This window comes from Elephantulus edwardii, unplaced genomic scaffold (genome assembly GCF_000299155.1).
Source record: "Elephantulus edwardii isolate Elephantulus edwardi_28Jun2011 unplaced genomic scaffold, EleEdw1.0 scaffold00045, whole genome shotgun sequence".
Lineage (NCBI taxonomy): Eukaryota > Metazoa > Chordata > Mammalia > Macroscelidea > Macroscelididae > Elephantulus > Elephantulus edwardii.
In genome coordinates, this window is record NW_006399795.1 from 19101745 (window position 1) to 19126579 (window position 24835).

General features: G+C 45.5%; 1 protein-coding gene across 1 annotated transcript in view; it reads left to right on the plus strand.

The window, feature by feature from the left end:
* IL12RB1 (interleukin 12 receptor, beta 1) overlaps nucleotides 1-23837 on the plus strand; it is a 68352-nt gene extending 44515 nt beyond the window's left edge. The window contains exons 18-20 of the mRNA XM_006885985.1: nucleotides 18950-19074; nucleotides 23250-23484; nucleotides 23653-23837. Of these exons, the coding sequence (XP_006886047.1) occupies nucleotides 18950-19074; nucleotides 23250-23484; nucleotides 23653-23837 (545 nt within the window). The remainder of the gene's footprint in view (nucleotides 1-18949; nucleotides 19075-23249; nucleotides 23485-23652) is intronic.
* Nucleotides 23838-24835: the final 998 nt, after the last annotated feature.

The window sequence follows — 24835 nt, forward strand, 5'->3', positions numbered from 1 at the left end:
TGGGCAGGGAGAAAAGTGCAACAATGAATGAATGAATGGAATTCCAAAATCTCTGTAGATGTTCATTGAAATTAATAATAAAATAAAAAGAAAAAAGAAAAAAAAGTGATACCCACCAGGAACCTCAGAATATGACTTCATTTGGATAAAGAGTCTTTGCAGGAGCGATTATCCTGGACTTGGGTGGGTCCTGAATCCAATGATAAATGTCTTTAGAAGAATTTCTCCCATGAAGCAGCTGGTAACCTCGAACTGCTTGACATTGGGATTGCAGCGCAGCTTCTTATCACTCAGCCATCAGAGCTCCCTTTATTTATTTTATTTTTTTTTTCAGGAGCTAAGGTAATATTAATTCTATTTATTTATTTGGAAGAATCAGAAAATGAAAAAGCAGAGAGGCCCTCAAGGAGACACCTGTGTAAAGACAGGCAGGGACAAGCATGATAAATCTCCAGGTCAAGGGCTGCGGGAGCCACCAGAGCCGGGAGAGAGACACAGAGCTGACTGTCCCCTAAAGCCTTCAAAGGAACCACCTCCAACACCTTCTTAGAGACATTTGGCCTCCAGGACTATGAGAGAATACATCTTTCTTGTTGAAGTTGTCCGGTTTGTTGTCCCTTGTTAGGGCAGCCACCGAAATCTAATTTATCGCCCAGCCCTTCCTGTGGGGCCTGGGACTCAGAATGGAAGTGTATCGTTGTCCTCTGGGGTCTCAGGAGAAAACAGAGGATAGCTTCTGACTTCTCAGAAACTTCGAGGTACTTTCCCAAAATGTTGAAACCATTCACCAGCCCCCAGTAGTACGTCAGTCCTTGGGAATCTGCCCGCACTTGTTGCTCTTTGTAGATTTTGCCAACTCATGGCATGTAATTGATGTTTTGATTTGCATGCTTCTGATCCTTAATGATGTTAAATATCTCAAAGGTTTAACTGACCACATGTAGTTCCTCTTCTGTGTAATCCTGGTGGGGTTGTTTATGTTCTGTGTGATGAATTAGGAGACTTCTTTACATACATTTGATACTATACCTCTGTCAGTTGAGTTTATTGTAAATATCTCCCTCTAGCTTGTAACTTGTTTTCTTACTTTGTAGAAGGGGCTTTTTGATCAAGAAAAAGTCTTTATCAACATATAAATTGGCACATCTTTCCCCCCCCTGCTCAGTTCAGAATGAAGTTTTAGTTCATATCTTTTGTGTTTTTTTTAATTTTTTATTTATTTATTTATTCTTTTTATGTGTGTACCGTCAAATTGGATCTGACTGGTACAGGAGGTGATTGTTCCTCTTTCTTCAGCAGAGCATCTGGTAGATTTGAACCGCGCACCTCTGGGATTGCAGTGCAGTTTCCTGCCACTAGGCCACCAGAGCTCGCCTAGTTCATATCTTTTGTAATTCAGCAGTTGAAAAGTTAAATTCGTCATATGAACTGTAACAATATACCATAGCACAGATCCGTAGCGTTAGGATACCTACCAGAGAGAAGTACAGATCTATGGAATTACATGCCAATATCTAAAGAATAAAAATAAAAGTCAACTAACTAGTAGACCATGACTATTTCCAGCAATTATCTGTATTATAGTTTCTTCTCACAAATATAATAAATATTTCTGTGAGTAAATCAAAACAACGCAGTTGCTCTATGAGGCATTTCCAATGATGTGAGCCTATAGGTGAAGCCCCATCAGGATAGACCTCAAAACATCTTAATCTTTTCTTACACACAAAACTCTTTGTTCTTCTTTGGGGGAAAAATATCTTTACTCCCAGATCTTCTATGTCCACTTGTATTTTTTTTTTAAACTGTAGTAAAAATATATGCTTCCAAACATTTTCCAATACAATAATCTTCACATTTTAATGAAATGACATTGATTATGTTGTTAATGTTGTGGCATCATTTTCCAAAAAAATATTCCACCATGATGGACATAATTTCCTCAAAACAACACCCCCCCTTCCCTTTATCTCCTACCCTGGTAAGCACTGATAATCTTTGGGGTCTGTGTATTATTTCATCATTATCATATAAGTCAGATCATCCCTTATTTGTCTTTTTACAGCTGACTTTTCACTCAGCATGACGTTCCCAAAGCTTATCCAGGTCATGGATAAAGGACTTTATTTCTCCTTATGACTGAGTAATATCCACTGTATGCCTGCATCATATTTTATCAATTCTTCTGTTGAAAGTGGTTTAACAGTTCTGTTGCTTTTACCTTCTTTTCTTTTTTTTTTCATTTTTCTGGAGGGCCATTTTATTTAGGGATGGGCCCTCAAGGGAGGCTGAACTAGCGCTATTTTAGAGATCTACAGTGCTGTTCTTTTTTTTTACTTTGATTTCCATTCATTCTTTGTTGTACTTTTTCCTCCCTACCCCCACCCCCAGTTCACTTTTCTCTTGAAAAAATTCATTCACTGTTGCACAGTTTCTTCCCCCGTACCCCAGTCCACCTTGCTATGCACCTTTTATTCTGGACTGTTGTCATGTAAATAATGCCTAATTATATATTCCTTTTAGACAATTCTTTCCCTCATCAATTCCAATGTTGTTGTTGTTGTTGTTATGTGCCATTGAGTCACTTGCAACTCAGCAACCCTATGTACAACAGCCCTAAACTATACATGTCCTCCAGGGTCACCTATGTTGTATAATATTTTATGAGTTTCTTGTTTTTCAGTATTGCATAGTAGTCCATTGTATGAATATACCAGGGCTTCTCTATCCATTCAATTGTTGATGGGAACTTGGGTTGCTTCCATCCCTTTGCTAATGTGAACAACATAGCAATAAACATGGTGTTCATATATTTGCTTGGGTGGAAGTTTTGGTTTCTTTAGGGTATATTCCCAGTAGTGGAATTGCTGGATCAAATGGTATTTCGATTTCCAACTTTTTGAGAAAATGCCATACTGCCTTCCAGAGTGGTTGCACCATTTTACACTCCTACTAGCAGTGAATAAGGGTTCCAATTTCTCCACAACCTCACCAGCATGTGTTGTTTGCTGCTCTGTTCAGTTTTGCTTTTGTTACTGGGGTCAGATGATACCTCATAGTTGTTTTGGTTTGCCTCTCTCTTAGAGCTACGGTTTTTGAACATTTCTTCATGTGTTTGTTTGCTGTCTAAATGTCTTCTTTGGGGAAGTGTTTGTTCCTATCCTGTGCTCATTTTGTGATTGGGTTGTCTACCTTTATCTTGTTGAGGTGCTGGAGTATTCTATAAATTCTAGATATAAGTTCCCCTTATCAGACATGTCATTACCAAATATTTTTTCCCAGTCTGTGGCTTTCCTTTTTACCCTGTTAGAGAAGCTTTTTGATGTGCATAGGTATTTGGTTCTTAGAAGGTCCCATTCATCTATTTTATTCTCTCCTGTTTGTAGATGTCTTTACCTTATGACTGTTGTGAAAAGTGCTGCTGTGAAGGCTGATGCATTGGCCCAGCTAGATATTTTGTTATTACTATTTTAATATTTGTATTCATTGTTGCACATTTACTTCCCCCCACCCCTCTTCCACCTCTCCCAGCCCACCTCTCTGCATTCCTTATTCCAATATGCAGTATTTTTTTACTAACACATATTTAAGCTTTGTTTTATTATATTTTTTTTGCATTTAATGCAAAAATGGAGCTGACTTTATACATGATGTGAAGTTGTTGGGTGCCATCATGTCACCCACAGCTCAAAGCAACACTGTGACAACCAAGCTGCACCTTGCCCCTCTGCCCCGCCCCGTGATCTCTGTCCTACTCAAACCCCTTGTGAATGAGTAGTCACTGTGTCAATCCATTGTCCTCTCTTTCACTAACTCTTCCTTTCCCAGTATTGTGTCTCTCCAAGGACCGGTTCTTCCAAAACACGTGCCCAAAGTTAGTGAGATGAAGTCCCACTGTCTTGCCTCTAAGGAGCAACCTGGTTGTATTCTCTTCAAGACAAGATCGGTGAGTTCCTCTGGCAGTCCAGATTGTTAAATGCTCTTCTTCAACACCACAATTCGAAGGCATCAATTCTTCTGCCATCCATAGTCATTGTACTATTTTCAGATATGTAGGAAGCAAAGATGTGAAATATACAGGCAATATCATTGTTTCCAACACGGATGTCCATTTCCCAAGTCCTTTTGTGGAAGGAATACTCTTCTACCCCTAACCCTTGCTGGGCCAGACCTCCTCCATCTTGGAACAGGGTTCCTAGCATAACTCCAATCCCTTGGTCAATATTCTTCTTCTTGTGCCAAATCCTCCCTGTCATAATTACCGGCTTTTTCATTGGTCCTGCTATCTAGTCAGACAGGTCATGCTACCTGTTCTCCGCAGCAGTGCCCCAGCTATTTGTAACCCCCTGCTCTTCCAGGTCATTAAAAAATTATCTTGCCAAATTTCAGGGAAAGCTCTTGGCTAAGATTCTGTTGATAACTATTAAATGGGTTTACATGACGCCCAGCATTCCTGTCCATGAACATTGTACATCCACCTTCTCCATTGTTGTTGTTGTTGTTGTTATGTGCTGCCCAGTCACCTGTGACTCATAACGACCCTATGTATAACAGCCCTAAACCCTGCTGTACCCTGTGCCAATCTTATTGTCTCCGAGACACCAGCCCCCATTACCCCAGTGACAGAATCTGTCCATCTCATCGAGGGTCTTCCTCTCCTGCACTGTCCCGCCACCCTCCCACGCATGACTGATCTAGCCTTGCAACATGTCCAAAGTATGTCAGACAGAGCTTCAGAATCCTTGCCTTCATAGGGCCGCCTGGCTGCACCGTCTCCAGGTTTTGTAGCAGTCCGTGGTATATTCAATATTCTTCTCCAGCACCAAGCTCAAAGGCATCAATTCTCCTTCTATCATACCTAGTCATTGTCCAGCTCTCTGATGCATAGCAAGTGATTGCAAAGATTATGGCCTTGTTGGGTTTTTTAAAAATAAATTTTGTGTGTGTGTACCGTCAAATTAGATCTGACCAGTATAGGAGGAGATTGTCCCTCTTTCTCCAGCAGAGCATCTGGTGGATTCGAACCATGTGCCTGTGGGATTGCAGTGCAGCTTCTTGCCACTAGGCCACCAGAGTTCCTGATTGTGGCCTTGTTAATATCTTTTTGTTGTTGTTGTTGTGTGCCACCAAGTCAGATCCGACTGGCACAGGAGGAGACTGCCCATCCTTCTCCAGCAGAGCATGTGGTGGATTTGAACCACGTGCCTTCGGGATTGCAGCACCGCTTCTTACCACTAAGCCACCAGAGCTCCCTTTCATGAATATCTCTTACAACTAAAGCCCGTCAGCTTCCCTGGAGGGTTAGGAGTCCCATCTCTATTGCTCCTCCTCTTTCTCCCTGAGCCTCTCCTCCTTCCTTCTCCATCACGTTTCTGGTTCAACATGAGTGTGTTTCCCCCCCCCCCCATTAGTATTTCTCCCTGGTCCTCCTTTTGTTTTCTAGCACTTCTCCTTCTCTCTTGTCCTTTTAAATTTTATGATGTAAAGTTTATAGAACGAACCATTTGCCATCCAACCACTTTTGCAAGTATAATTCAGTACTATTAATTACGTTCACCATGTTGTGCAAACCAGACCTACTGCTGTCATGTCGACCATGACTCATGTGACCCCTCTGTTGCAACCATCGTTACTTGTTTCCAGTTTTCTTTCATCACCCTAAACCGAAACTTGCTACTAACTTCCATTTCCCCTACCACCTGCCCCTGGAAACAACAAATAAACTTTGTTGTTGTTGTGTACCCTCAAGTCAGAACTGAGGCGGAGCTGACTTGCTCCAGCCAGTTTTCAAAGGCAGAGGAGGAGATTGCCCGCCTTTCTCCTTTGAAGCAACTGGTGGATTTGAATCAAAGAGCTCTGATGACCTTGTGGTAAGAAGTTGCCCTGCAGTCTCAAAGGCAAGAGGTTCAAATCTACCAGCTGCTCATTGAGAAAAAGGTTGAGCAATTGCCTCCTGTGCCATTTACTGCTTCTGAAAACCCACTGGAGGGTCAGCTGTGAGTCAGTTCCAACTTGATAACACACAACAACAAGCAGTCACCAGATTGATGCCTTTGAACGGTGGTGTTGGAGACGAGCACTGAACATCCCAGGGACAGCCCAAAGAACAAACAGAAACGTCTTGGGGAAAGTGCAGTCAGAATGCTCCTTGGGGAAAAGATTACAAAGCCTCATCTCACATACTTTGGACATGTTAGTAGGAGAGGCTGTTACTTGGAGAGGGACATCATGCTTGGAGAGGTGGAGGGTCAGAGAAAGACCAGGTAGATTGACACAGTGACTGCAGCAATGGACTCAAGTGTGTCAGAGATGGTGAGGGCGGTGTAGATCTGTTATTCAAGGGTCACTAGAGGTCACACTCTATGGCACCTGATAGCAAAGCCACCAGGGGTCCCGAATAAACTTTGGTCTCTAAGAATTTGCCCTTTGCAGATATTTCACAGAATCAAGACCGTACAGAATCTGTTCCCTTGTGTCTGCCATTCCGCTGAGCACGTTGTTTGGTTTGTTTTTGTTGTTGTTTTAAAGTTTTTTCCTTTTTAGAAATTATTATTATTCATTTCAATAAAAATTTAGAGACTTTGGATTTCCACTCATTCATTGTTGCGCTTTTCTCCCCTCTCAACACCCCCCCGCCCCCAAGTACACTCCCGTCTTGGAAAAGTAAAAGGAAAAATTCTTTCATTGTTTTACAATCCCTCCCCCCAGGTCCACTCCACTATGCAGCCTTCGCTCTGGACTCCTGTTATGACAATAATGCCTAATCACATATCCCTTTTAAACTGTTTTCTCCCTCATCTGTTTCAATGCAGTATACATTATTTATCCCATCTTTCTCAGTCGCCCCCCAACCCCAATGTCAGTCCTGTTTTACAACAGTAGCACCACGTAATATTTGTCCTTTTGTGACTGAAATACTTCACTCAGCATAATGTCCTCCAGAGTCACCCATTTTGAATAATATTGCATGAGTTCCTTGTTTTTCAATGCAGCGTAGTATTCCATTGTGTGAATATACCACAGCTTCTCTATCCATTCGTTTGTTGATGGGCACTTAGGTTGTTTCTAACTCCTTGATAATTGTGAACAAAGTCTTGATAAACATGGGTGTGCATGAGCATGTTTTTGAGATCCATCCGCATTTATCCAGGCTTTGCTCCTTCTTGTGACTGAGCCATATTCGAGGCTCGCCCACCTCGCCCTCATCATCATCCGTGGCTGGACTTCTGGGCTATTTTTACATTGTGTCGTTCACTCAGCAAACAGGGCTGTGCGGGCTGGTGGGCAGCCATCTGTTTGCGTCCCTGCTGCCTGGTTTCGTTGCTGGTCTTTGTCATTGTTGACTAGTTTTGTCAATGGACCTTCTTTTCAAAGCCCGTTTCTCCCCTGCTTGCTTTGGGGGTGTACACCAGACCCCTTTCAAAGTCCCAGACCATCTACTTTACTGTTTCCCCCTCTCCTGGTTTGGGGCTTGTTTGTTCCTGGTGAAATGAGGGGTTTCTCCAGGCCTGATTGTTTGGGTGTCCTGCCAGTCTCTTGAGGGCCCTATCAAAGGGGGACCAATTTTAGACTTTGGGGCCTCAGGGAAGGAAGGGACACACCAAGCCTTCTAAAACCTCTCCATTACCCTTCACTTCCACTGATTCTGTTATTCTGGGGTTCCCCAGATTCCCCAGAAAGGGAATTTGGGGGCCAGGGCAGGGGTCATTCTGTGGATCATAAGTTTGTCGGTGGCTCTCCCAGTGGAGGTGGAGAGGCCCCCCTACCTGTCACCCCAGTCCTGTGGCCGCAGGTTTGGGGGCAACGGCAGCAAAGGCCAGAGGGCCAATTCCCAGCACCGTAGCCTCCATAGTGGCCCAGGAGTCTCTGCTTCTCCCTGCTCCTCTCTGTCCCCTCCAGCTGGTGTACAAGAGGACCTAGATGTCCTGATCCAGGCACCAGGCCTGAGATCAGCCCCAGGAGCCCAGGGGTCATTTCAAAATGCTTTGTGTCACGGAAAATTTCTAACATGCTCCAAAGCCAGCCCCAAACGGACAGTGGCCCAGACAGAGCAGTGGCTGCCTCGCCCCGTTTAGGTCAGGCCATGCCCCTCTGCCCTCCTATGACTTGGGGGTGGGGGGAGGATTCCCCACAGGACCATCCAGGCCTGAACCAGAATATGGGCTAAGCCAGATCTTGCTCATGGCCTTGGCCTTCTCCCTCCCTGCAGGCCCAGCCTCCCACCCCACCCAGTCTGTAAGCGTGGTTCCTGCTCTTCCAGGCCTCAGTTTCCCTACTTGCACATCAGTGGGGGCTTAGGCAGGACAAGAAGTCAGCTTCATGGGGGCAAAGGAGGGTCCAGGTCTGAGGAGGAAGCAGTGACCCAGGGCTGTCAGTGTCTCTGTCTCCCTCTCTCCCTGACCTTGCACTCTTTCCCTAATCCTTCTCATCGTCTCCTGCTGCCTTCCTATCCCTATCTCTCTCTATTGCTCCCTATTTCTCTCTGAAGGTCTCTCCCTATCTCTTTGTCTCTGTTCCGCCCTGTCTCTTCTTGTCTGTCTGTCTCCCTCTCTCTTTCTCTGCGTCTCTCTCTGCCGTTTCTCCTTGCCTCTCTCCCCCTCTTTCTCTGTCTCCTCTCTCTGTCTCACTCTCCATGCCTCTCTTTCTCTTGCTTTGTTTTTCTCTCTCCCTGTCTTTGTTTGTTTCTGGCTCCCCCTTTCTCTGTCGTGTTCTGTCTCCTGCTCTGTCTGTCTCTGTCACTGGTGGGTCAGGCCTGCTGCTCTAACCCCATGTCCTGTCCCCACTGAGACCAGCTGTGGTTGAACCTTCCTGTCTGGCTGTGGGGCTGGACATTTCCAAGATGTCAAAATTGCACATGCTCATTCCCAATGTGGATAGGCTGCCTCATCTTGACTCTACTGCCCCCTGCCCTGGGTACAACATACGCTTTGTCCCCCAAAGTACCTCCCACAGTGGGGCTGCCCTAAAGGTCACCCTGTATCTAAACCCTCCTTGATTAGCCGACACTCAGGGTCTCGGGAATGATGCACAGGACCCCTGCCTGAACTCCTCACCCCAAGAATCTTATGGGAAGAAGTGACTCTGGAGCTGGATCTGATGAAGGGGTTTCCAGCTCACTGCGGCACTGTTCTTGCTGGAGGGATGTCTCTCTTTCCATAGGGTGGACTCAAACATTTAAATTAGGGCAAATTGTTGAGTCTGTTGCTTATATTGACTTAGATCAGCAGAAGGCAAATCAATACAGTTGAAAGGACAAAAGAAACTAAAAAGGCACCTGGGATTTGCAGTCACCTCACTCTGAGCGCCCTGTCTGAGGGCCAGAGATGGTAGTTTCCTCCCATTAATGCGGTTTGTGCCATCGAGTCAGAGCCCACCCATTGCTGATCCTCCAATGCTTTTCAGAGGCTGTAAATCATGCAGAAGGAGACTGCTCATCTTTCTCTGGCAGAGCAACTGGTGGATTCGAACTAAGTACCTACAGGTTGACAGTGTAACTCCTTACCACTAAGCCACCAGAGCTCCCTCCATTAATACTACAGGCTTGAAACCCAATGAAGGAATCCCAGAGGTGCATGATTCAAGTCCACCAGATGCTCTGCTGGAGAAGGAGGGACAGTCTCCTCCTCTACCAATCAGATTCTATTTGATGGTACATACACACAAAAATAAATTAAAAAAAAAAAGAAAGAAACCCAATGAAGGGTCATAAGGTTCAGAATGAACTCGAAGGCTTCTCATGGACAGCCCAAATAACAAACAAATGTGTAGGAGAAGGTACAGCCTGAGTGCTCCTTGGAGGCAAAGATGATAAAGCTTTGCCTCACATATTTCAGGCATGTTACTAGGAAAGGTTATTCCTTGGTCCTCATGCTTGGGAAGGTGGACGTTTGGAGAAGGAGAAGACCCTCAACCAGGTGGACTGACACGGTGAGTGACCACTGCAATGGGCTCCAGTGGGTCAGGAAGTGTGAGGATGGCGCAGGATGGAACCGGGTTATGATCTGTTGTCCATGGGTCACTATGGGTCATACTTGACCCGACGGCACCTAACCACAACAATTCTGACTCCACCGCAGCCTCACGTGGAAAGTCTATTCTTTCCATTGTACAGACGCGGAAACCGAGGCATGGGTTGGCCACACTGCTGGGCCAGCTTTGTTGTCCTTGTTAGGCCCACAGATTCTGACTCCTAACGATCCTATGTGATGGAGTAACGAGCCTCAAGGGGTTTTCTGGGTTGTCATCTTTACAGGAGCTGATTGCCAGGCCTTTCTTTGGCAGACCCACAGGGGTGTTCGAACTACCAACCTTTCCAATAGCAGCTGAGCTCTTAAGCATTTGTGCCACCACCCCCCCCAGACCAAACCCACCGCCTTCCTGACTCACAGAGGTCCCCTGAGGGTTCCGGAGATAAATCTCCATGGCAGGAGACCACCTCGTCTTTCTCCCGATTTCTAAGTGGCTGCTTTTATATTTTTATTATTATTACTGGCTTGTATACAAAATTCATACACATTGTATTTCATTCATGTTCACTGTGTTTCACACATTTCTTCATTCACACCATTTCACACAATCATTCATATGCATTGTGTTTTGTAAAATTAACCAGCATTGATCTATGTCTGCTATTAACCCATCTTTTTGGGTCCTCATTGGATCTTTCCTCTTTCACCTTCTCCCTCCACCCACCAAATTCCATCATCCTAGTGACTCTCCCACACTCTGCCCTCTGACTCCCTCTCCTTCCCCTTTAGGAATTTTATATACATCTTATTCTTTATCTTTTTTTATTAATTTTAATGAAAATTTATAGAACCTTTTGATTTCCATTCATTCATTGTTGCACACTTTTCTCCCCACCCTCCCGGTTCACTCTTCTCTTTGAAAAGTAGAAGAAAATTTCTTTCATTGTTATACAATCCCTCCCCCCAAGTCCACTTCACTATGCAGCCTTTGTTCTGAATTCCTGTCATGACAATAATATCTAATCATATATCCCTTTTAAACAGTTCTCTCCCTCATCTGTTTCAATGCAGTATACATTATTTATCCCCTTTTCTCAGTCTCTCCTTAACCCCAATGTCAGTCCCGTTTTTCAACAGTGGCACTATGCAGTATTTGTCTTTCTGTGACTGAGATATTCACTCAGTATAGTGTCCTCCAGGGTCACCCATTCTGTATATTTCATGAGTTCCTTGTTTTTCAGTGCTGTGTAGTATTCCATTGTGTGAAAGTACCAGGGTTTCTTTATCCATTCGTTTGTTGATGGGCACTTATTTCCAACTCTTTGCTATTGTGAACAAAGCTGTGATAAATGTGGGTGTGCTTAACGTAACGTGATAAACATCTGCTTGGGTGGCAACTTGTTATCTTTTTATTTTTACAGTAGTGGTCTTATGCAATATTTGTCCAGATGAGACTGAGGTAGTTCACTCAGTATAATGTTCTGTAGACTCTCCCATGTTATACAGTATTTTAGAAAATTATTTTTCCTTGGTGCTGCATAGTATTCCATTGTGTAGATGTACCACAATTTCTCAATCCGTTCAGTTGTTGGTGGACATTTGGGCTGTTTCCATTTTTGGGCTGTTTCCATTTTCTTGCTGTTGTGAATCACACTGCTCTGACCATAAGGGGACTGTTATTATCTTTTTTTCTTGTGGTTTACATGTCAGTGTACTCCCAACTGCTTCTTGAACACATGGTACATATACCATGGTCATAAACACAAGTGAAAATACAAATAATATAGCAAATAACAAAATAATTATTTGCTATTATGCTAGCCACTCTGTAGCTACTTTTAAAAATGATACAGGTCATTCCTCTGTGCCCTCTCTTCCCTCTGCACACTACTTCTTCTGTTTTTTAACTCCTGATAGTCCCATGAGGAAGTAATATTGATACACTGTTATTGATGAACCATCATCAACTTTCAATCAGTTTTGTTGCTGTGATGGTGGAATCTATACCACTGACATTTTGCATACCAGCAGGGTCACCAAAGGTGGGCAGTTGTCAGCGAAGTTTCCAGACTAAGGCAGACTAGGAAGAAAGACTTGGCTGTCTACCTCCAGAAATTAGCCAGTGGGAGCCTTCCAGAGCACAATAGAATGTTGTTCCACTCTTTTGCTTCAGACCCCGGAAGGTCATGAGCCTAGAAAGAGTGAGGGAGACCCTCAGGGAGACAGACGGGCCAAGAGCTGTGAAGACAGACTCAAACATGCCAACGATTGAGAGGATGACATGGGACCAGGCGGCGTTTCATTCTGAGGGGTGTGGAGGCACCATGATTCTGAGTCAACTCCTTGGCCACAAGTAACAATAGCAACAACGTTGTGGTCTGAAGGCTGTGGTTTGTGTTAGGGTCCACCCTGTGTTACTCAAAGTGGGCAACGGCATGTGGCCACCATTACAGGGTCACACAGCGTAGTTCCAGCGGCCTAAAATTGTCCAGCGCTCCCTCTACTCAGCACTCGCTCTGTCCGCAGAGGCCCTGGCAAATGTAAATCTTTTCACAGCCCCCCGCGGCCTTGCCTTGGTGTGTGAACATTCATTCCCAGGCACATCTGAACCACGGAGCAGACAGTTGTATCTCACAGTCCCCATGTGGAGCCCCAGCCCGTAACATGGGTTTCCAAAACAGACTGTATGAAAGAGTGTTTGGATTTTGCTCTTCTGAGGTTTTGATTATTTGTTATTTTTAATTATTATTGAAAATTTACAGAGACTTTGGATTTCCATTTATTCCTTGTTGCACTTTTCTCCCTGCCCTCCCCTCCTCCCTAGTACACTCTTCTCTTCGAAAAAGAAAAGAAAAATTCTTTCATTGTTTTACAATCTCTCCCCTCAAGTCCACTCCACTATGCAGCCTTCACTCTGGACTCCTGTCGTGACAATAATACCTAATCACATATCGCTTTTAAACTGTTTTCTCCTTCATCCGTTTCAATGCAGTATAAATTACTTATCCCATCTTTCTCAGTCTTCCCCCCCAAATCCCGATGTCAGTCCCATTTTACAACAGTGGCACTATGCAGTATTTGTCCTTTTGTGAATGAGATATTTCACTCAGCATAATGTACTCCAGGGTCACCCATTTTGAATAATATTGCATGAGTTCCTTGTTTTTCAATGCTGCATAGTATTCCACTGTGTGAATATACCAGAGCTTCTCTATCCATTCGTTTGTTGATGGCCACTTAGGTTGTTTCCAACTCCTTGATATTGTGTACCAAGCCACGATAAACATGGGTGTACATGATTATTTCTTTTTAATCAACAGTTTTAGAATAAAATGTTGTGTACCATCCCTACTAGATGGTACATGTTGTTGTTGTGTACCGTCTAGTTGGAACCAACCCATAGCTGACCCTCCAGTGGGTTTTCAGAGGCAGTTAATTGCATGGGAGGAGATTACCCATTCATTTCCCACAGAGCACCTGGTGGCCTCAAACTGCTTGCCTTTGGGATTGCAGTGCAGCTTCTTGCCACTAGGCCACCAACAAATACTTTCAGTCAGGTTTATGAATGTGTAAAATCAGGAAAGGAATACATCAGGGGTACATCCTGTCTCCATACCTTTTCAAAGTATATGCAGGACAGATCATTCAGGAAGCAGAGCTTTATGAGGAGGAATGTGGCATCAGGATTGGAGGAAGACTCAACAACAACCTGTGTTATGTAGATGACACAACCTTGCTTGCTGAAACTGAGGAGGACCTGAAGCACTTGCTGCAGAAGGTCAAGGACTGTAGTCTTCAATATGGATTGAAGCTCAACATCAAGAAGACATATTCTCACCACTGGGCCAACTGGAAGCACCATGATAGATGGAGAATAGACTGAGGCTGTTAACAATTACACCTTGCTCGGCTCCACAATTCAACACTCTTGGCACCCAGCTATCAGGAAATCAAAAGACTAATTGCACTGAGAAAATCTGCTGTCAGGGACCTCTCCAGAGTACAGAAAAGCAATGATGTTAGTCTAGAGGCTAAGGTATTCCTGATCCAGGCCATGGTCTTTGCAATTACTTGCTATGCATTAGAGATAATGACTAAAGATGATAGAAGAAGAATCAATGTCTTTGAGTTGTGGTGCTGGAGAAGAGTCTTGAACACACCATGGACTTCCAGGAAAACAAATAGGTCTGTCTTAGAGAAGGTGAAACCAAGTTTCTCCTTGGAGACTAGAATTTTGAAGCCCTGTCTCATATACTTTGAACACGTGGCCAGGAGAGACTGGTCTTTGGAAAAGGACATTGTGTTCAGAACGGCGGAGGGACAACACAGGAAAGTAAGACCCTGGATGAGATGGATTGATACAGTGACTGGGACAATGGGGATTGGTGTGTCAGAATCAGTGAGACCTGCTCAGGACAGGGCAAGGTTCAGAGCTGCTGTACATAGGGTCACTATGAGTTGCAGGTGACTCAACAGCACATAACAACAACAATAACAATATATGTTAGGGTAAACTGGGTGGGTTTTAACAAAGGCACACAGTTCTAGAACCATCAGCCTCGATATCCTAGCTTCGTCACTCCAAGAGTTCCATTGATCCCTTTTGCTGCCAAGCCTCTTCCCCACCCCAGGCACACAATAGGTGTTGAATATTTGATAAGCGTATGTTTGGTTGTTGTTTACCATAGAGTTGGAACCAACCCATAGGTGACCCTCTGGCAGGTTTTTTGAGGCAATTAATCACATGGAAGGAAATTGTCCATGTCTCCCACAAAGCACCTGGTGGCCTTGAAATGCATGCCTTAAGGATTGCAGTGTAGCTTCTTGCCACTAGGCCATCAGAGCTCCCTGCATTGTTCAATAGTCACATGTATATGAAGTGGTGAAAAATATAACTTGGATATATCACAACTTAGTCTTTAAAGTGACATCCTTGCTCCTGGATATAGGTAAACTCGACTCTTGGCAAGTCTCTGTGTGTCAGAAGCTCAGTTTCCTGGTCAGTCTGCTGGGACCAGCTAGTTAATGACATGCTGTAGATTCTCCCAAAGATAACCCTTTATGACTCTTCATTCCTCCACTGAAATCATTAAGGTCCCTCTACCCCAGGACATTTGCACATGCAGTATGTGCTCCCTGGGACTCTGTTCTCTGTTAAATCTCCCAATAAAGCTCTCCTTTCTCTTCCTCTTTCAGGTCTCAGTTGGCATCATCTCCTCCAGAAAGTCTACCGGACTTCACCTCTGAGGTCCTGGCACTGGATGTCTTTCTTGGACAGGTCCTGCCTGGGTTATAGTTTTGTAATATACTGGTTACCAGAGTGCTATCAATCTCCTTTTGCAATGGGAAACCTTGGGTGGTGGAGACGTGGATGCTCATTCTAGAAATGTGCACCTAGAGCTTGCGTGTTGTTATGTGCCATCAGCTGACATTCCAGATAGTTTCAGAGGCAGTAAATCACACAGGAGGAGATTGCCCATCTTTCTACCACAGAGCCACTGGTAGATTTGAACTTGTATACCATGTAGCTCCTAACCACTAGGGGCCAGAAGAGCTCCCTTGAGTCTGCGTGTAAGCATGTATTCCTTGCAACATGCCCAGCAGCCTGGTTTCACCCTCTCCACAATGAACCTGTTCATTTTCTTAGCAGTTCATGGTTTGTTTATTCAATACTCTTCTCCAGCACCGCAGCTCAAAGACATCAATTCTCCTTCTATCATCCCTAGTCATTGTACAGCTTTCTGATTCATATCAAGTAATTGTGAAGACCATGGCCTGGATGAGGGCCGCCTTAATCTCCAGACTGATATTGTCACTCTTCAATATTCTGGAGATGTCACTGACAGCTGACTTTCCCAGTGCAATTCGTCTTTTGATTTCCTGACTATTGGTACTAAGGGTGTTGATTGTGGAGCCAAGCAAACTAAAGTTGTTAACAATCTCAATCTCTTCACCATGTATCATGATGCTGCCAATAGGCCCAGTGGTGAGAATCTTTGCTTTCTTGATGTTGAACTTCAATCTTTATTTAAGACTGCAGTCCCTGACCTTCTGCAGCCAACACTTCAGTTCCTCCTCAGTTTCAGCAAGCAAGGTTGTGTCATCTGCATAAGGTAGGTTGTTGATGAGTCTTCCTCCAATCCTGATGCCACATTCCTCCTCATAGAGCCCAGCCTCCCAGATGATCTGTTCTGCATATAGATTAAAAAGGTATGGAGATAGGACACATCCCTGGCGTACACCCTTCCTGATTTTGAACCTTGCAGTGTCTCCTTGCTCTGTTCTGACGACTGCCTCCTGGTCCTAGGTTTTGCATAAGCACAATCAAATGTTCTGCGATTCCCATTCTTTTCAGAGTCAGCCACAGTTTGTTATGATCCACACAGTCAAATGCCTTTACATAGTCAATGAAACACAGATAGACATTCCTCTGGTATTCCCTGCTTTCAGCCAAGATCCATCAAACATCAGCTGTAATATTCCTAGTTCCATGGCCTCTTCTAAACTCAGCCTGCACATATGACAGTTCTCTCTGTTGATGTACTGTTCCAAACATTTTTGGATAATCTTCAGCAGAATCTTGCTTGCATGTGATATTAATGATATTGTTCAATAATTTCTGCATGTGGTTGGGTCACCTTTCTTTGGGATGGAAACAAATATAGATCTCTTCCAGTCAGTAGGCCAGGTGGTTGTCCTCCAGATTTCTTGGCACAGTTTGGTGAGCACATCCAGGACAGCGACTGTTTGTTGAAATATGTCAATCTGTATGCCATCAATTCCTGGGGCCTTGTTTTTTGCCAATTCTTTCAGAGCAGCTTGAACTTCCTTCATCACCATAGGCTCTTGCTCATACGTTGTTTCATTAAATTCTGTGTCTGCAAATTCCTTTTGGTACAATGACTCTGTGTATTCTTTCCTTCTTCTTTTTTTAATTTTTTATTGTATTATTTTACGTGTACCGTCAAATCAGATCTGACTGGTACAGGAGGAGATTGCCCCCTCCTTCTCCAGCAGAGCATCTGGTGGATTTGAACCGCTTCCTTCTTCTTTTAATGCTTCCTGGATCATTTCATATTCTGCCCAAAGCATCCTTAAGCATTGCAACTCGAGGCTTGAATTTGTTCTTCGATTCCTTCAGCTCGAGAAATGCTAAATTCAGCCCTTTTGATTTTCTGACTCCAGCTCTTTGCACATTTGCTTATAATACTTTGTCTTCCTGCACTGCCCTTTGAAATCTTCTGTTCAGCCCCTTAATTTCTTGATTTCTTCCCTTTGCTTTAGATTCTCAGCATTCTAGTGCAATATTCAGAGTCTAGTCTGACATCCATCTTGATCTTTTCTTCTTCCTCTGCCTTTGTATTGACCTTTTGCATTCTTCATGGATGATATTCTTGATATCTTCCCACAGCTCGTTTGGTCTTTGCTCATTGGTGTTCATTGGAAGCAGGAGTGGCATCCACTTCCTAAACAATTTGCCTCCAGAAACTCTATGAACTTTGGTAAATGTCAATAGTTGTAGAGAGGCTTCTGGCCTCTTGTTCATAGGGTCACTATGAGTCGTGCTCAACTCGAAGACAAACAACAACAACTTTGGTGTTCAAGGTCTCAAACCTGTTCCTGAGATGGCTTTGAAATTCAAGTGGGATAGACTCAAAGTCAAATTTTGGTTCCTGTGGATTATATTTAATTTTCTTCAGCTTCAGCTTGAACTTGCACACGAGTAGTTAGTGGTCTGTTCCACAGTCAGCACCTGGCCTACTTTTCAAAGTTGATTTTGAGCTTCTCCAGCAATTCTTTCCACAGATGTAATTGATTTGATTCGTATGCATACCATCAGGTGAAATCCATGTGTATAACCTTTGTTTGTGTTTCTTATAAAAATTATTCGCAATGAATAAATAATTGAATATACAGAATTCTATCATTCTGTCTCCAGCTTCATTTCTGTCACCAAGGCCATGTTTTCTAATTACTGATCCTTCTTCACTGTTCCCAACTTTTGCATTCCAGTTATTCATTATTACTAATGCATTTGGATTGCATATTCAGTCACTTTCTTACTGCAAAAGTATGCACAATAGAGTATCAATCCTGATAGTATATTCCAAATTTTCTGCCCACAGCATCATACAAAGGTATCAATTCTTCTTCAATATTCCTTATTTGAAATATACTCAAACCCACTCAATTTCAGCTTGCCCAGTCCACAATCAATAATCTTGGGACCAGCATTCGGGAATCAAAAGACAAATTGTGAATCTGCTGTCAAGGACCTCTCCAGAGTACTAAAGAGCAAAGATGTCAGTCTAGAGACTAAGGTGCACCTGATCCAGGCCATGGTCTTCACAGTTATTTGCTATGCATCAGTAAGCTTGACAATGACTAAGAACAATAGAAGAAGAATTGATGCTTTTGAGTTGTGGTGCTGGAGAAGAGTATTGAACATACCATGGACTGCCAAGAGAGCTAACAGGTCTGTTCTGGAGAAGATAAAACCATGTTTCTCCTTGGAGGCAAGGATTCTGAAGCTCCATCTCACATAATTTAGGCATATTGTCAGGAGGGACCAGTCTTTGAAGAAAGATGTGATGCTTGGAATGGTGAAGGGACAGCCCAGGAAAGAAAAACCCTGGATGAGATGGATTAACACAGTAACTGAGGTAATAGGGGTAATAGGTGTGTCAGAGACAGTGAGATTGGCTCAGGATAAAGCAGGGTTCAGAGCTATTGTGCAAAGACTCGCTATGAGTTGTAAGTGACTTGAAGGCATATAACAACAACAATAATAACAACAGCTAAACCACTCTACATTGTTTATCTGGAATTCAGTACCTGGGCAGCCTCGGATTTATCTGTGCTGTGTTTAATCTGTCATCCTGGCCATTTTATAGATGAAAAAGCAGAAACCCGGAGATACCAAGGAACAGGGTTGCACCCGATGTGACCCAGCCTGGGAGACCTCTCACTTTCTGCCTCAGGCTATGGCTCCTCTGGGAGCCTCCCCAGGGCCACACTGCTCTTTCTGACCCAGGAGCTGGAGATGGCCATGGGACCAGCACCGCCTGGACACACTCACTGTCCCACCGATACCCGGAAGCCGACTGTAAACAGTCTTGTGTCTCTGTAACAGCTGGTGACCAGAGATGTTGTCACAGTGCCCAGCTTGTGGTGTGACTTCCCTGTGACCCAATACACTGCTACCGGCCGCTGCCACTTGATACTCGGTAAACAGTGTCTGATAGTGGTGGCAGTGCCCACCGTGGCAGTGGCAGTCGGCACAGTGCAGGGCTGGGGACAGAGCCGGGCACTGTGAACCAGACCTGACATAAGCTTCCTTTGTTCTGAGACTTTGTAAACAAGGAATCCGCAGCCTTGTTGTTTGTCAGTGTCAGATCCTGTTGAGCATCCCTAGTCCTAGTATTTTCTTGCTTGTTGCTGGGAAAGCACTTCAAAGGAAGTCTCTGATATTTTGTAAATATAATCTTGATACTTTATTACCCATTAAGTGTCTAATCCCTCTGACTCTGGGCCCTGGGAGTTAAGATCTGTAGGAAAGGGTGTGAGGAGGGTGGGACCCCAGCCTTGTGTCTGTAGCCCCAACCCAAGGCTGCAGGCACTGAGACACAGCCTGAACCCCCTCACCATGCCAGGGAGGAGCTGGATTGTCAGTGTTGTTATTCTCAGGTAAACAGGCCAGGTGGGAGACGAGCTACAGGCCTGGGCAAGGACCAGCCAGGGCGCTGCCCAGGGCATCTCAGGAGCTCTGGGGCTTCCTGAGTTAAGTGGAAACATCCAGCCTGTTCTAAGCAGTGGAGCTTGGCAGGTCCTGAGGCTGAGTCTGCAGCCTAGAGACACTTCCTGGGGATCAGGCTTGTCAGGGAGGCTGGGCCAACTCCAGAAGCACCACATGGCAGAGCTGGGCAATTCTGGGTCCCAAGAGCCTGGAGAGGACAGTTCCAGATACAAGCGCCCTCAGTTCACAGGGTCAAGACTTGACTGGGTGGGGCCTCAGCCTGGAGAAAGGAGATGTGGGTGTTTTGAGGGTTTTTTGTTTGTTTGATTTTTGAGGGTTTTGTTGTTAATATAAGCAAAGAAAGAATTTTATTTTATTTTTTAAAATTTTATTATTTTTATGTGTGTGTACCATCTAATCGGATCTGACTGGTACAGGAAGAGATTGCCCCTCCTTCTCCAGCAGAGCATCTGGTGGATTTGAAGTGCGTACCTCTGGCATTGCAGTGCAGCTAAAAAGAACTTTACTACAAAACTACTTTGCAAAGTAAAATTCTTTTTTGCCAGGAAAGGCACGGAAGGATGAAGCAACACTAGCCCCATGATTGGTTCACTGGACACAATGGTGGAGTTTTGAAAGGTGAGAGAGTCAGCTCGGACACCAAGCGACCCCCATGTAGAGCAGGAGAAAGCCCTGTCCTTTCTGTGCCATCCTCACAACCACTGCTGTCTCGAGCCCACGGTTACAGTCACTGTGTCAATTTGTCTTGTTGAGAGTCTTCATTCTTGTCAAGTCTCTACTATACAAAGTGCAAAATCTTCTGCTGGGGTCTGGCCCCTCCTGCCTTCATGCCCAAAGCATGTGGACAGAATTTCACTATCCTCGCTTCTAAAGGGCATTCTGGCTGCACTACCTTTATGCGCAAGAAAGCTGGACAATGACCAAGGATGACAGAAGAATCAATGCCTTTGAGCTCTAGTGCTGGAGTAGTGAACGTATCACAGATCACCAAGAAAAAAACAGGTCAGTCCTGGAGAGGGTGACACCAAGTTTCTCCTTGGAGGCAAGGATTCTGAAGCTTTATCTCTCATACTTTGGGCACGTGGCCACGAGGGACCAGTCCTTGAAGAAGGACATCATGCTTGGAAGGGTGGAGGAACAGCACAAGAGAAGAAGACTCCGGATGAGATGGGTTGAAACAGTAACTGGGGTAATGGGGGTGAGGTGTGTCAGAGTCAGTGAGACTGGCACAGGACAGGGCAGGCTTCAGAGTTGCTGTCCATACAGGGTCGCTGAGTCACAGGTGACTTGACACCGATAACAACAACCTCCAAGACAGATTTGTTCTTTCAATATCCATTCAATATTCTTCACCAACACTACAATTGAATGTATTAATTATTTTTTTTCACATTATCATAACTGAATTTTATTTTATGTATAAAGAGTTGGTCTTGTTTCTTGCTGTGTAGATGTCTTGGCTAAGCCATTCAAGGAAGATCCCATAGTCCTACTTGCTAGAACCCATGTCCTTGATGGGAAACATTTGGGGTGTATACACACACATATGTGTGTGTGTGTGTGTATATATTTTTTTTTACATGGTGAATCTTTATTTCCAGATCCCTCTGTGTCAGTTGAGCACACACAGCATGAATGGGAAGCCTAGTTGCACTTTCACGAGTGACTCTAGGTTAGCTGTTGGTGACCCATCTTGCCTGGAGGGAGTTGTCAAGGCAAAACGGTAAATGTACCAGCTCTTCCTCGGCCTCCCTTGTTCATTGTTCAGTGTTATTGTTGTTATTAGGGGCCATTGAGTGAATTTTGAGACATAGCAACCTATTATGCACTCTGCACTGCATCCCCCAGGGCTTCTGTAGAGAGTGGCACTGGTAAACCAAAGCCATCGGCTCTCTGGCAGTTCAAATCCATGTAGCTACTCCTCAGGTGAGAGCTAGGCAGTCTCCCCCTGTGAGAATTACCACCTCTGAAAACACCCTGAAGAGTCAGCTATAAATTGGTTCTGACTCCACAACAATGAGAGATTTTTACATGAGTCACAGAGAAGCCGTGGGGTACAGTGCACAATGTGTCAGCCTGTTAATCGGAAAGTAACCAGTTTGAAGCTACAAGCCAATCTGAGACAGAAAGATGAGCAATCTTCTCTTATAAAGATTTACAGCCTTGAAAGGGAGCTCTGGTGGCCTAGTGGCAGGAAACTGCACTGCAATCCCAGAGGTGCATGGTTCGAATCCACCAGATGCTCTGCTGGAGAAGGAGGGGCAATCTCCTCCTGTACTAGTCAGATCTGATTTGACGGTACACACACACACAAATAATAATTTAAAAATACATTAAAAAAATAAAATGAGAAAACAATTTGTTAAAAAACCCCCTTACATCCTTGGACACCCAATGGAAGCTCACAGAGTCAGGGTCCACTTGATGACAGTGATTTTTGGATGCAGGTATAGAAGAACCCTGGTGGCACAATGGATTAAATGTTGGACTATGAACCCAAAGGTTGACGGTTCAAGCCACTGGTCAGGAGAAAAATGTGACAATCTGCTCCCATTAAGATTTGCAACCTCAGAAACTGTATGGGGTCACTGTACTCTGTCCTGCTGGCTTGCCCTGAGTAGGAATTCACTGGATGGTAGTGAGATGGTTTGGCCATCTTGGGTCTTAAGTCAGGCTCTTCCACCTGCCCGGTGACCCTGGGCAAGAGAGATCACACCAGAAGGGGGAATGGTATCATAGAGGGGCCCGCCTTCCAGGAAGAAGGGGAAGTGGTCAGATTGGAAGCTGGTGATAGTCAGGAAGGGGAGGGGATGGGGGGGACCCTCAAAGAGTAGAGGGTCATTGTCCTGAGGCCTCAGGGACCAGCAGCACATGCAAAAGCTCTGACCGAGAGGGGGCCAGTGGCTTGTGGGACTGGAGCCCCCAGTGGCAGGATCAGAGGAGGGAGAGGAGATGGGAGGGGCAGAGAGAGGAGATGGGGTGGGCAGAGAGAGGAGATGGGAGGGGCAGAGAGAGGAGATGGGAGGGGCAGAGAGAGGAGATGGGAGGGGCAGAGCTCATCTTCTGGACCAGAAGGAGGGATGACTGTATGGGGGTTCAGAAGCCTGGGAGCCATGACACAGGCCCCTACCTGCTAGCTCCATGTGTGCACATGCCAGTTCATGCCAGCCCATGCCAACACTCAGCATGACTTGCTTGTCCACACCAGCCCATCTCAGCCCATGCCTGTGTACCACAGCCCGTACCTCTACACCCCCAACCCCCACTTGCAGTGCCAGCACACATCTGCGTATGCCTGTACACACCAACACACTGTGGGTGTGTGCCAGGGCGTGCCAGCTCCATGGCTGCCAGACACACGTGTGCCCACCACCAAATCCAAGGCCCAGGCTTGCGAACAGATGGGCAGCCCACCTGTTTTTCAGGCTGTACAAACGTGCATTCCAGTGCATGTACCATGTGTGCCCGTGCCTCCGGGCCTGTGTCAAGCCCTGGGCAGTCCTGCCCTGCACACACATCCGCAGGCCGCTGCAGATGCAGAGGAGCGGACTTCGCCCGCCCCACACACGCGTCACCCCGAGGCTGTGGAAGCACAGCTGGGGGCACCCCCCGGGAGCTGGCTTCCTGTTTTTCCATCGGCTGGGGACAGACCCGCTGGCTCCAGCTCCGAGCAGGCTGGCTTGCTCCCAGAGTCCCTCACTCTGCCTAGTACTGGCCTTGACCACAGTGAGGCCAGGCTTCTGAGGAGGCCCATGCCAGGTGGGGAAACTGAGACTCAGAGAGCTTGTACAGAGCTAGACAGCACAAGGACAAGACCCTGAGACTTACATGCATCCCTATGAGCCCCGCGCCCTGGAGTGGGGTGCACACGTGTGGAGAGATGTCCCCTTCTGTCTGGACTCTGGATCAGCTCCTTCTGGTTCACAGGTGAGTCATCCCACCCCACCTTAAAGCCAGGACCACCCCCTGGGACCTACCCACCACCCATCGCTGCACTACACCCCTGTGTCTCCCCTGGCTCCTGGTGCAGCCTGGCTCCTGGCCGTGGCTCGATGTCCCACGGAGCCTGGCCCACCACGTCATCCGTGACGGTCCTGCCCTTGGAGACATGAGGAAACCGCACGCAGAAGGAAATAAGCAAGCCCACCTGGGGTGGCATCATGCTTGGCCAAGCGGAGAGTCAGCGACAGAGAAGACACCCCTCCGTGAGATGGAGCCCCACACTGTAACTACCACACGAGATCACGAAGACGGTCAGGATGGGAGATTTCATCTGCTGTTCACGGGTCACTGATAGTCACAGTCAATGAGATGGCACTTAATGACAATGACAACTAGGGTGGCTGAGGACAGGCCTGGTTGTCTCCTGGTTGTGGTTTGCTGCTCTCGCTGCCTAAAATACCGAGCTCTGGTGGTCTAGTGTTTAGTGGTAAGGAACTGTGCTCTCAACCAGAAGGCACACAGCTTGAATCGACCTGCAGGAAGACAGACAATTTCCTCCTATGTGATTTTTTATTGTTGTTGTTATGCGCCATCAAGTCGCCTGTGACTCATAGTGACCCCTTGCACAATAACTCTGAGCTCTGCCCTGTCCTGAGCCAGTCTCACTCTCTCCAACACACCTGCCCCCATAACTCCAGGCACTGTGTCAATCCATCTCATCCAGGGTCTCCCTCTCCTGTGCTGTCCCTCCATTCTTCCAAACATGATGTCCTTCTCAAGCATGACTGGTCCCTTCTGGCCACATGCCCAAAGAATGTGAGATGATACTTCAGAATCCTTGCTACCAAGGAGCAGCCTGGTTTTACCCTCTCCAGAATTAACTTGTTTGTTCTCTTGGGGGTCCATGGTATGTTCAATATTCTTTTCCAGCACCACAACTCAAAGACATCAATTCTTCTGTCATCCTTAGTCATTGTCCAGCTCTCTGATGCACAGCAAGTAATTGAGAAGACCATGGCCTAAATCAGGTGAGCCTTATTCTCCAGACTGACATCGTTGCTCTTCAGCATTTTTGAGAGGTCCCTCACAGCTGATTTTCCCAATTCAATTTGTCTCTTGATTTCCCGGCTGCTGGTACCACAAGTGTTGATTGTGGAGCCAAGAAAAC